We start from the raw sequence: 13,371 nt of genomic DNA on the forward strand, positions 1-13,371 counted from the left end.
TAAAGATAAAATAAATCTGCCTACCATCACCTATAAAGCTTACAAATGAACATGTTATATCTTGTTTGTTAAATCCATACAAAAGGTTTTACAGGGGATATGTGCCAAACAGTTTTGTAGCATTTAGTAACTTCCTGTTACAGTGACTTTCCCCAGATTGTATGCTAAGCTAAGCTAACCAGCTGCTGGTGGTAGCTACACATTTAGCATCCGAACATGAGAGAGGTATCACTTTTCTCATCCAAATCTGCAAATAAGTGTATTTCCCAAAATGTATTCCTTAAAATCCTTTTCTGCATTTAAATAAACATGTGCAGTGATGGCTTGGTCCTTTGCAGCTTTCTTGAGAACAGCTCATACTAACAACTTCACAGTCGACGCTGCGCTTCCTTGGGTCCTGTGCAACACACCAGCCATGACATAGTTGTATCCCCGAGCAATGCTGGAGTCTCCGCGTCATTTGGGGGCAAAAGCTCACACGAACACCGACAAAGAGTGAGCTGTTCCCAGCATGCCTTTCGGCCATTTAACATGTAAAAAGGGTCGACTGGTTATAAAAGTTGTTAGTCAGACATCATGAGGTAGTATATTTATGTGCAGACAAACATTTTCGCTATTAGGCTACATATTAGGCTATTGTATATAACGTCTAATAAATGGGTAGTACTGACAGAGTTTCTGATTTCTAGCATATGCCACCAAATATCAGTAAATAGAATCATTCAAATGTTCTTTCATCCCAACAGCACACGTCTATTCCCTGCACAGTTTTCTAATAACTGACAAGGTTTTCCATCTCAGTAGAGGGAAGTCGTACACGGCTGTGATCCTCCTGACAATTGAGGATTAGAGGTAGACGGCCAGGATCGCCATCTGTTATGTGTAGGCATCAGGCTTTCCCAGTGACAAGGAATCCAAATATGCCCACACACAGGCAACCACCGGATTTGGCTCTCCGCTGTTCACAGTTTTCTTGGCCTTAAATGTTAGATGAGAATGAAAAATCAGCATTCACATCCAAATGATTTTGTGATGTGTGAGGTTGGGATGGATTCAGGGGAGAGGGGGGAGTGGGAACAAAGACATGCTGCACACAGGCTGAATTATTAATGAGGACTTAGAATTGATAACCATCTGTGTTATATGATACACAAATTGCCACAGATTCCCAGACATGAAGATATCAGACTATTTGCAGGTACAGACGTGCTCCTGGTCGCAACGAAGGCAGATTATTTCATTCAAAGTGGAGTCCGCGGCCCCCAACATGACTCCAATTGCAGGAGTCATAAAGTGTCTGACCTTAATGTCTCAAATACTCAGCTGAGTGTTAGGACTGATGGAAAGTTGAGCCACACGCTGACATTCTGAACCTTAGATTGACATATAAGACTCTGAACAGGACATTGAATAACACCACACTTACAGATTGTCCCATCTTTGGTTAGTTTTGTGCTTTTTCGTATGTTTTTGCTCAAGCTTGACAGGATTTTACTACAATATAGTAAATGAATATTTTTCTACCAACAACGGATCAGATGTCTACTAAACAGAATACAAAGAATAATCATTCGACTTTGTTCCTCTCGGCTAAATGTTAGCATCTTTATGCTCATTGTTTTGGCTGTTTTGGTTCCCTCTCACCGCTCTCGTAGTTTAGTTTTCAGTCACAGCAGCTGATATAGTTGGTAGAGACTAAATTCAGAGCATTAGAGTGAATATTGGTTTAACAGCAGGTGGCCAGAAACACGACTCCAAATAAACGATTATGTTCCTCCCTGTCTATTCGATGTGTAAACATAGTATACAAACAATATACAAACATGAACACCTTTATTTACTTTTACAGGCCATGCATGGCTGTAGACAGCATATTAGAAACACCAAGGTTGGGTTTCAACACATTCAACACATAAAAAAACATATTTTCTAATTGTTTTTGTCCATATGTAAAACTATCCTGAAATACAGAATATTTTTTGTAGCCTAAGGGTCCTCAAATGCTAAATATGTTAGTCTAAAAATGTTGGAATGAGCCTATAGAATACCCTTCCTTATTCCTTGAAAAGAAAATACAAAGGACATGACCTCAGTGTGACCCTGAAGTCTGCAAACAACCAAGATTACAAGTTCTCGCTCTGTTCTTACCCTCCATAAAGATGCTGAAACATTACTTGATAAATATCTGTTTCTTGGTTACATTCAAATTGTAAGACGATGAACTTTATAAACCCGGAACTTAATTTTTACTCACTGATTATCATCTCGACTCAGTTCATCAGGCGGCCATCATGCATATTTAAACACTCCAAGTCAGCTGTGTGGGTTGTCAACATGGATATATGAAAGGAGAAGGGACATGAATAAAATTCACTCACTCACCTTTTTTTGCATTACTCTACAGACTGCATTTCAATTAGGCTCTGCTTTCTGAATTAATTGGTTCATTAGCAAAGGCAATTAGGAGTGGGGGCATGAGGCCTGACTCTGATGTGCTCTTAGATGTATACACGGTCATTCTTCCAGCAGATCTAAGAGCTTCCCTTCTGAATACATCTGATCATATGAATGACTGGTCTGAGGCTCACTCGGGGTCTTTTTGTGGTTTGAACAATTCAGCTGTTTTAATTTTAGGGGTCTTTATTCACTACTGCCATTCAAGCTGCACTTTTCTTCCTCCTTTCGTTAATGACTGGAATGACGCAACATTACGTGGTAGAACTGAACAAACAACAAAAGATAAAAGTTATTTTTCCGACATAAATATTACTAAACTGCACACTAAAACATAATGAGGCCGTGACAAAAGAAAGCGATCATTAGTTTCTATTTGTAAAGATATGCCAAACAGTACTATACTTAAGACAAAATGTATTGTGTATGTACTTTTGTTATTTTATACTTCTACCTTACTGCATTTCAGAGGTTAGTATTGTACGTTTTACTTTTTAACACCTATAGGCTGTTTAAGTCAAGAATTGTTTTTATCATTATATCACATTTATTATTATTTTATGTACATTTCAATGCCGCTTCATGTTAATACATAATAAATAATAATCCAATGACACAATCTGGTCATTCTGCTATTTTTACATTTGATAATTTAAGAACATTTATCAGATTTTGTGTGTAATTTTACTGCATATTTTATACAATGTGTTGTTGTTGCAACATTTATACTGCAATATATTAGAAAGTAAGGTCAGTTGAGAATTTAGCAGCTTCTTTCTGTGACAGAAAACTTTGCAAATAAAATGCAGGAATTATAGCTACTATAAAAAAGTGTGATAAAAAATTGGGTGAGTTGTAGAATATTTATATTTTTTATAAATAAATCACTATCTGGTTTGCAGGGTTGTTGATTTTTTTTTCTCTCACACACACATCCGCCTGCAGGACCCAGAATCCTCAGCGCCGAGGCAAGATGGAAGAACCCAGCAGCTGCGGGAGAACAATGTTTTGGCTCTAGATATTGAAACGGACAGCTGAGGGTAAACTACACGAGCCAAAATAGCAGGTCATGGTCCTGCACCGGTAAGAGAAATTCCTAAAAATCAACTTTGGGGACATATCCGGTCGTTGTAGCAGTTAAACTCCTCGCACGGGACAGACAACAAAGCGCGGCGCACAAACGTTGACGTTACTGCTAGTTAGCTGCTAAGTTAGCTGTCTCGGCTAGCTGGACGAGCATCATTGTTCGCTGGAGTTGTATGGGCCGTTTGTTATGGGTCATGCTTGTGTTGTGGTTCCATCACTTACAATCGGTCCACTGTCCAGAAAACAAAGCCAGCAACTTGGAGAAAACAGCCAATAATAAGTACAAACGATGTAAGATTAATGTTTGATTTATCTTCCAGGCGCTAACTAGCATTCGTCCTTGATCATTTCTCCAGCTCGCTGATTGTGTGCGTCTTGTGTAACGCCAGTGCGTAGTGATATCTGCCACTAATTCTTTCATCTCAACTAAAAAAAAAAGTACAAAACTAACTTTGTTTATTGTTCTAAAAAGGTACTAACTTCCCCCATGCGTCAGCAGTTTTTTCCTGTTTATATTTTTTGGTGTTTATCAAGCGCACGTCTGCTGCTGTTATTGCATGGCCATATTAATTATTGCCTGATCCTGCATCACAAAGGAGAAGGGCCCCGTAAGAGTGGTTAGCCAAATGGTTAGCTAGGTAGCTAATTGCATAGCGAAAAAGCTTAATAGTTTTTTTCTTTATAAATGTAGGTAGACCACGGGGTGGTTTCAACTCACCGTTTGTCTGCTGAAACATATCTGACAAAGATGAAGTTAGTCTGAGAGGATGAACTCTTATTTTATTTTATCAAAAGTTGGCTTTGTGTTAGCTTAGTAGGTAATTGCTGCTAGCTTACCATCTGAGCTGAAGGCATTTGGCAACAGTGAGATAGCTCATTAGCTGGATAGGTCATTCATGCGGTGGCCAAAGATAATTGTAGAGCATGTAGTTTTAATTTATTTACACATTTTAATGTAACTTCAGTGAAAAAACGCAAAGAAATGTGAAATTATACTTCAAAGAGACCAACATTTGGCTACCTTCATAAATTGCATTCATCAAAACTCATCACATTTAATTGAGATATTAACTACTTTCACATTTCCGTGTTAAACATCATGTTCATAGCTATTACAAAATATGTATTTGTTTATGCAACAGCTATGTAATTACACCAACTGTCTTTCTAATGCAGTCTGTGTGCACTCATTGGCAGATAAGCTTATGCAAATAGGATGACTGGGTCAGGCAGGCCCATCAAACAGATTAACACAACTTCAATCCTCTCATTCCTCATCTCATGTTGTGTCTAGTGTTGCAGCCACAGTGACCTTTTTGCCTCATAAAATACTGTAAACACATACTGTAATCAACCATAGATATTTATGGTATGTTTTGCATCTTTACACTTGTAATTATGTCAGACTGCAGACCTTTTGTTGACCCACAAATCACCAAATTTAATCAGACTAAGCACTCAGTTGTGAGATCAGAGGCCTTGACACTGATCCCTGAAGACCGAGATTAACTAGCTCAGTAATTGTTATTTGTTGTCTATTAATTGTGTGTATCCTCGCAGATTGATTTCTAGTTACAGTGCCTTCTTAAAAGTGACCAATCACTGTTTTAATCTTGACTTCTGCTGTTTTTTTCCTCACAGGATGACACTAATTGCCTCCCTATAGTTTTCCTGCCCGCCGGCAACCACCATGAACATCATTCAAGACAAACTAGGCAATGAATACCTGCGCTCCAACGGGAGCATGGACTCCAATTTTGGCCCTGGCATGATAATGTTCAGCCACCTCCCCCCGGTGACCAGCTTCACCCGGCTGGCCGCCCACTCCGTCATGCAGGACCTTCCGCCGCAAGAAATGATCCTGAAGAAGGAGCGTGACTCGCCTGACTGCAGCATGGGCACCCAGGGTGGCCGCATGGGGTGTGTGGGGGTGGGAGACTATGTTCACGCGATGGGTATCAAGCAGGAGAAGATGTCAGAGCACGATTACCGCCTGCCGGTTTATCCCGGAGGCTTGGGGAAGAGCACGGAGCTGCTGGAGGTGACGGTCAGCAACAACCAAAGCCTGCTGGTGCATGACCTCAACATGGGAAACGTAAGTACCACTGATAGTGAGGGGAGGGGGGGTTAGTTTATAACTGAATAAATGGCAGCGCTTAAATTTAGACCTAAAAGAAGTAGTTGATTGATTAATTGATTTGTCGATTGACAGAAATTATTTGCCAAATATTTTTATTATGAATTTATCATTGAAGTTAATTTTCACTCATAAATTCCAGACATTCTCTGGTTGTGTTTTGTCCAGTGTCAGGATCAGATGTTATAGATATAGATATGATATATCTTTGGGTTGTTGACTGTTTGATTAATCAAGAAAATAATTTTGCAGATTAAATGATAATAAATGATTAGTTGCAGCATTAATTAAGTGGTTATAAATGTGCTGATGAAAAACATTATCACATTCTTGCCGGTAGAGATCAATACAGAACAAATAAGAAAAGTACATCAACATTAAAGTTCATATTTCACACCATTCCCCTCTAACTGCATCCAACTGATTGGTACATGTACACATATCTCATCTTTTGTCAGATATCACATTTAAAGTTCTTATTAAAGTAAGGACGTTGCTGCCTCAAGTATCCTCCTGGTTTATCCCATTTCTACGAGCCACAGATAACTACCACCCTCTCTAGAGTGAAAGAAATGTGGAGGTTGACATTTGATTTCGATGCAGTAGATCCAGCTAGCCATATTTTAGGGTTAGGGTTAGGTTCACTAGAGTCCAAATAAAAAAAAGTATATAATAAAAGTTCTATAAAAAAACATTGTTTTAATGCTGTTTATTGGCTTTTGTGCATTATTGTGATTAGCAAAAAATAAAATAAAAAGCCTTTGTTAATATGCTCAATGTACAAACAAACAAACAAGAGCAATCTACACCTAATTTATACAAAAAAAATTAGGTAGTTTGTGTGCCAAATACCGTGCTGAAGCAGCTGATATTATATATAAAAGCCTGAGAGAGGACGGGTGCAGGGGAGGAGCTTGTGTGAAACATAAATCTACAGACGGCTTGAGATGCAAAACATAATTATTCCCCCCCGCCCCTCCCTCTGTTCCTCTTTCTGGGTAGAAGGGTGTTGTCATCCAGCCTCAGCATGAATGAAAACGTCCTGGCAAAGACACAGCTGTCTTGTTTGAGCTTGCACTTCATTTCAGATGTCTTTTGTGCTCATTTAAATAGAAATACACACAACCTCACACTTCTAACAATAGCCAGGCATCAGAGGTCATCAGGCCTCCAGGCGCTAGTTTGTTGAAAAACAGAATGAATTATTGTTCTGCAACGTTTTTTTCAATTGGCTACTCGAGGACAATTTTATTTAACGCGTGGCGCCCACACATTTCAATTTCAGTCTGGCTCTCATCTATTTTGCTTATTCCAAGGAGAGCTATGATTAAATATGCCCTACAGTCTGTGTTTTCTGTCGTGCTACCAAATTGTTGCACTTGCTCGCATGCTGATGACACTTTCTTTTTGAGCAAGTAGCAGTTGTTCGCCCACAAAGCCAAACCGCTCATGTCAAAGTTGGGCTTATTTAATTTTGGCTAGTCTTTCTTTTGTTTTTGCCCTAAACATTGGGCTAATTTTGAGAACAGCAGGTGCACCCACATGTACTCTGTCAGTCTCCATATGGCACTGAGTTGCAGCATGTTCACTGGGAAAGTGCTGGAAGGTAAGAAGAAAGAGAGGAATCGGGAACCTATTTTCAACAAATACCCCACACAGATAGTTTGTGATAAAGTTTAGTGAAAAGTAATACTTCCTATTGTTTAGGTTAGTATGCGAGTCGTCAGTTTGTCTCTTTCTTTAGAATAGCAGATGAAGGCTCTCGCACTGAGAGGCCATGAATTTGACGCGTTGTTATTTCGCCCGCTACAACCACTTCTCGCTCAATGTTTTCAACAGATAATCATTAGACATTGTCCAAGTGTTTTGTTTGTCTGCATGAGCAACAAACATGGACTTGTTCGCATGATAGTTTTTAGAAGGAAGGCCATTAACCTTAAATCAAATAATCTCCTTGTTGTGGCTCGCTCTCACGGCCCTCTCCCTCTCCCTTTGTCATCCTCACAGCTGCCGAGTCAGTTAGGAAAGGAGCCCACTGGGAGAAAAGGTCGGAGGTCAAATGGTGATGGACAGGAGGGTAAACCAAGAAAGAAGAGAAGCGAGGCAAAGGTTTGCCATTTATTTTTGTATCTGTGAATGTAGTCATATTTTGCAGATTTAATTCCTTACCAAAGAACCAATAATTATTGCACATAAACATTTACTTATGAAGACAAAGGAAAGAAGGATGATTTTTTTAATTCCTAAATCAACACCAATTATGTTTTTTTGTCAAAAAACCCAAAGAAATGATCCATATCTGTAAAGTAATGCATTAATAATTTCCCATAAAATTATTTTTATATCACAAAATATAATTGTGTAACTTCATCTACTGTTTTTAAATGTTAGCACAACAACAACAAAAAAACCGTGGATAGTGCATATCATACATATCCATTCTACCCGATATGAACTGATCCTTTAAAAGGATTCAGATGATATAGTAGACGGCTGAATCTGACCCCTGTGTTTCTCTTATTGTTCCACAGCAATCAATGATGCTGGATGCAGATGGAAGCAGCCTGTCGCCGGGCACCAAGCCTCACATCTGTGAGCACTGCGCTGCATCCTTCAGAAGCTCCTATCACCTACGCAGACACGTCCTCATCCACACAGGTACTGTAGACTTCACCATGATGCTCTCCATTTTCTCGTGCGCTTTTATTACTTTTTTTTTGTTGACAATGGCACAAAAAGAAAACCTTGATTATGCCAGCTCAAGAAACCCAAACTAATGTTCTCATTGCTGCTGGTACTGCTAGTTCTCAGTGTACTCGGTAAGAGCTCTCTAGTATAAATGATCCCTGGCCTTGAGCATCACAGAAGGAGTGTGGCTCCCTATACATCGATTGTGTTACATGCTGCGTAATTGTACACGGAGTATATCGCAGGATAAAAGCTTTGCAGGCTTTTACAAACCGAACTGTCACAAAATCACCTGACTGTGATGGAACCTGAAGGCAGCACCACGTGAAGCAGAACCACTCGTTTCTGTTTGCTTCTCCGAGTCTCTCGCCTCCAGTGCTGTCTGTAAGCAAAGTCAGCTAAACTACCTTTGAACCGGCACAACCTCCTCTACTCCCGTCCAGTGTACTGTTACTGGGCAGAGGTGTCTAGACTCATCTATAGATAAGTTGTGCCTTGAATATCCTGATTCAGGTGTAAATCTGGAAACAATACCAGGGATGATTAAATAGATAAATAAAAAGGTTCTTGATGCCTGTGCTCTGTATTATAATAGAGTGTGATTTTAAAAAAGGCCTGATGTTTTCTTTATTTAATGCGTCACAATGATTGGCTGTTTCATAATAATTTGCTTTGGTCACAAAACTGCTAGAGTTCAATGATTTCACAACGTTGATTTTAAAAGTATAATATCAGCTAAAGGTCATCCACAATTGATTGCTTTATTTATTTAGATTAGTGTGGCTTTCAGAATGATTGAACATCTGCTAGAGTTCAGTGACTTTAGAAAATCAATTTATAAAGTGGAAAATCAGCTAAAGGTCATGCACCATTCATTGATCACTTTGTTTGTTTAGAATATTGTGGCTTTCAGAAAGATGAAGCGTCTGCTGTGTTTTACTTTGTGCCCTTTTCACATCTTCTTGATATATTAATGTGACATACTGTAGAAGAACACGACATGTATATAGCCTTATGAGAAAAGGTTTTCTAACCTCGCGTCTCTGTTGAATTATTAGGTTTAATCATTCAAAGATTGCATCTGTATAGCTTTGCTGGAGTAAAGTAAAGACAGTATTTTATAAAGGGGTGAACACAATAACACGGCCTGTGAAATGCAATACAATCCGTCGCAGTAGCCAGATGACACATGGTGCTTTTGGTGAATAATGTGCAAGTCATTGGATTACATTACAGTGTACAGGAGCTTTTTTTGTTATTTTACGAATAAGTGAACCGTAGATGGGGTGATGACCATCTGGGGGGGGACGCAACACTAACCGTATACATCTCTTTGGTTTCGTTTCAGGTGAAAGACCCTTCAGATGCAATCAGTGCAACATGAGTTTCATTCAGAAATACCTTCTTCAGCGACACGAGAAAATCCACAGTGGTGAGTGATTAACGACGACCATCCGCACCGTATCGGATTTCAACTGTGAGTCAGTGTGTTTCCAGTGACGTCTAACCCCGAGCGGTGCTGTTTCTGTAATACAGGAGAGAAGCCATTCAGCTGTGACCAGTGTAACATGCGTTTCATTCAGAAGTACCACATGGAGAGGCACAAGAGGACTCACAGTGGAGAGAAGCCGTACAGATGTGAGACCTGTCAACAGGTCAGTGAGCTGCTTAGCGTCCTGATTATTTAACGTGAAACTTTGTATATCAAGAACTTTGAACGCGGGTTCGCACAAGGTGCTTGAAGTGCTTACATTTTGAAGGGGACGGGGGGGGGAAGCAAGTACTGGAATACCTTGAAAGTTAAACCACATAACTCGATATTTTGACCGAAGTCATAGTAATTAAACTGCTCAGAATAAGTAATCGCTCGGCTTTTTCTCTTTCTTTTTTTATTCTGACGCGTCACCGTCTCGTGCCCGTTACCGAAAACTAGATTTGTGGTGTTTTTATGTTGTCTGTCGATGCACTTTGTCTTGTACTTGTTCATGACTAGTTTTAAGAGAGACGGACACATATATATCAAAAAAGAAAATGAAATAATGGTGCTTGAGAAACTACTTGAAAGTCCTTGAATTCCTTGGTAATGTCTGTATGAACCCTGATATATCTTTTAAATAAAACATTTTGTATTTCAGTATTTTTCTAGGACCGACCGACTGCTTAAGCACAAGCGAACCTGTGGAGAAGCCATAAAGAAAGGGCTGGATCCCGGGATGATGGATCTGGGTTGTGTAGACTTGGGACATGGCAGCTATGGAATCACTCAGGGAAATGTTGGGAATACTGGCAGAAAGAGGGGAAGGTCCAAAAATTCTGGAGAGGGAGGAGGGGGCAAGAAAAAGAAGAGGGATTGTGGAGGGGTGAGGGTACCGCACATTCACGGGGCTGTACCTGGAGGCTACAGCATCCATGATTACTCTGTGGAGAATCAAACGGTATCTTCCTCTACTGAACCAGGACCCAGCATGCAGCAGGGCCATCATGGCCGAGCTCCAAAGATGGCATTCAAGAAGGCAAATCGTAAGAGCCTGGAAAAAGTGTGTCTGGGACAGGTTAAAGCAGACTCGTTGGTGGAGCAGAGTGGGGGCATGGATGGTCTTGGCCTCATGCACGGTAACGAGGCTAAAGTCGGGCCCACCAGCAGCAACTACAACGACGCCATGCAGTTCATCAAGAAAAGGCGCTACCTTCATGCAGCAAACAATGCAAACTCATCCGGGCCGGTGGTGGCAGGAATATCCAGCAGTGAGTACGATGTCGGCGTTGGTCACTTGTCTTCCCAGCAGTCTGTCATTCAGGGTGTCATTTCCAGTGTGATGGACAGTGACGCACCTCTGAATCTCGACAAGTCGGGGATCCCAGACGAGGTGCTGCAGAGCCTCCTCGACCACTACACTCAGAAACCTGACGGCTCGCACCACGACGTTCACTTTGACATCAGCGACCATCATGTGGATCTGCACCCGGTCTCACTAGACGGCCCGGACATCGGCCACAACACTGACACTCCCAGTCCGTCTGGAGACAAGACTGTCATGATGCACGAATACTCCCGCTTCCTGCTGCAGGCTTTGGAGCGGACCAGCCACAGTGCCAGCTTCCCTCTGGGCCCCGGGCCTCCCACCTCAGGACCATTCACCAGTTCCCACCCAGGAACTCCCATCTACGCCGATAAGAACATCTACACTACGTCCCCGATGGAGTGTGTGTTTGGCCAGTCGGTGGCCTCGCCTTCGCTGCCCTCCTCTGTGCCAAAGTCTCACTTTGCGATGCTGACAGGATCCTCACCACAGCACAGCTTCCACCTGAGTGGCCTGGAGGTCTCCACACACCAGCAGCTCACCCCTTCTCAGGAGCTCACCGACCAGATGGAGAAGCAGCACTCCTCCACTCCCCCTTCCTCCTACCAGATCAGCCCATCTGACCTGAGCCGCCAGAAGGACCAACTGCCGGTCAAGAACGACACAGTGGTCTACCCTCTGGCCTCCTCGCAGGATCTGGCCTCTCTGGACTCCTCCAAGCCTTCCTACCAGATAGAAAACTTTGCCCAGGCCTTTGGCTCCCAGTTCAAGTCAGACGGCCGTGGCTTGTCTTATGGCACTGACGGTAGCGGGGAGGCTGATCACAGGATACGGACGCCTGTGTCTGAATTCTCAGGGTATAGTAGTTTGTTATCGGATGTCAATGAGCCAGTAAGTACAGGTTCCAAAACTACAACAAGCCAAAGCTACAGATGAGAGCCTGAGAGGGAGAAAACACTCGTTAAAGTTGATGTTCTGTTTTTCATTTTTTAGTGCTCCTATTTTATTATTGTTATCGTTATTATTATTATTATTATTATTGTTATTATTATAATTTTTTTTAAGTGACATCTTTCTTTTAATTATACTGATGCTCTGTTTTTGTGCCCACTCCTCTCCCAACAATAAGCCTGCAAGGCTTCCTGCAAATGCAACTTTTAAGTATCTGTTATTTTTAAGTTAAATATGTATTTACTGTTTATTTCTTGTCATATTAGTGGCATTAGGTCTGGTCATAAATCATGAACTGAAAGTACTCTTACTACGTAGAGTTGCGCCGGACTTATTTCTTTTACAATGAGCTGAAGTGTTTGAGCAATCAACTTTCCAATTGTAAAATAATAATAAAAATATCCATGATGGCAGGGAATAGCCCAGAGTTGAAATGGCAAAAAAAAACAAAAAAAATAAGTTGTCTGTTACAAGGTTTAAAGTATTACTCAGGAAAAAGTGGAAAAGGAGAAGCCTACGAGGTGCAGTGAGCACTCTTTTCAGAAGTTTAAGTTTGCGACTTCAAAGAGGATTTTTCTTATGTTTTATTACTTGTTGAATGAGTGTGACATAAACAGACTGCTGCCAGCTCACTTGAGCACTGAAAACACTTTCTACTTGGCTATATAGAGATTATGGTACTTTCGTGTCAATGTGAAACTCATGTTTTCTTCAATAAGGGCCATATATATATCTATATATATTTATAAGAATATATATTAATGTAAAATAACAGATTTAATGATTCTGGGGAACTGCCAGTTGAAGTAGAGGAAGAATGAGGGCCGGTTCGGGGGGTAAATGTTGTTCTTGTTATATTTTTGGCAAACAAAAGTGATGTTAGGGCTTTTCATTGGCCAATAGAAGTTGCTGTTGGACAGTAATAGAATTGCCTTCCCCTTTTCCTGCCCTCCGCTTCTTCCTCAGTTCTCTTATTTCTTTAAAAGAATCCAATTAGCACTTTGAGCCGTTTTTCTTACATTGCGTAAAGTACCCCGTCGGATCAAGGAAGCTCAAACGTCAGGAATGGACTGGCTTTTTGACAGAGACGTGCTGTTGTTTGGGCATATGCAGATGGGGTTTCTGGGTTGAACATATTCTGGGTGTATGATGTGGATGCCCTTTGTTTGGGTAGCATGGTTTATATGGGGATGTTGGGCAGCAGGGGGAGGGAGGGTGGGGGGGGCAGGGTTGATATGGGAAAGTGGGATTTTT

General features: G+C 41.1%; 1 protein-coding gene across 2 annotated transcripts; it reads left to right on the forward strand.

The window, feature by feature from the left end:
* The first annotated feature begins 3,380 nt into the window (after window positions 1-3,380).
* LOC115012859 (zinc finger protein 281-like) lies at window positions 3,381-12,605 on the forward strand. Of its 2 annotated transcripts, none has more exons than XM_029438704.1 (7): window positions 3,381-3,537; window positions 5,182-5,635; window positions 7,685-7,786; window positions 8,209-8,335; window positions 9,714-9,797; window positions 9,902-10,020; window positions 10,501-12,605. In XM_029438704.1, the coding sequence occupies exons 2-7, from the start codon at window positions 5,231-5,233 to the stop codon at window positions 12,100-12,102; spliced, it is 2,439 nt and encodes an 812-aa protein (XP_029294564.1). In that variant the 5' UTR covers window positions 3,381-3,537; window positions 5,182-5,230; the 3' UTR covers window positions 12,103-12,605. The 2 variants fall into 2 exon arrangements, with proteins under 2 accessions (XP_029294564.1, XP_029294565.1); XM_029438705.1 differs by lacking the exon at window positions 3,381-3,537 and adding an exon at window positions 3,694-3,831.
* Window positions 12,606-13,371: the final 766 nt, after the last annotated feature.

This window comes from Cottoperca gobio, chromosome 8 (assembly GCF_900634415.1).
Source record: "Cottoperca gobio chromosome 8, fCotGob3.1, whole genome shotgun sequence".
Taxonomy (NCBI): Eukaryota; Metazoa; Chordata; class Actinopteri; order Perciformes; family Bovichtidae; genus Cottoperca; species Cottoperca gobio.

Bases quoted from the DNA above. Each gene is read 5' to 3' on its own strand.
- LOC115012859 (XM_029438704.1), top strand. From the start codon at position 5,231: ATGAACATCATTCAAGACAAACTAGGCAATGAATACCTGCGCTCCAAC. The intron at 5,636-7,684 runs GTAAGTACCACT...TCATCCTCACAG, and splicing joins ATGACCTCAACATGGGAAAC to CTGCCGAGTCAGTTAGGAAA. The intron at 7,787-8,208 runs GTTTGCCATTTA...ATTGTTCCACAG, and splicing joins AGAAGAGAAGCGAGGCAAAG to CAATCAATGATGCTGGATGC.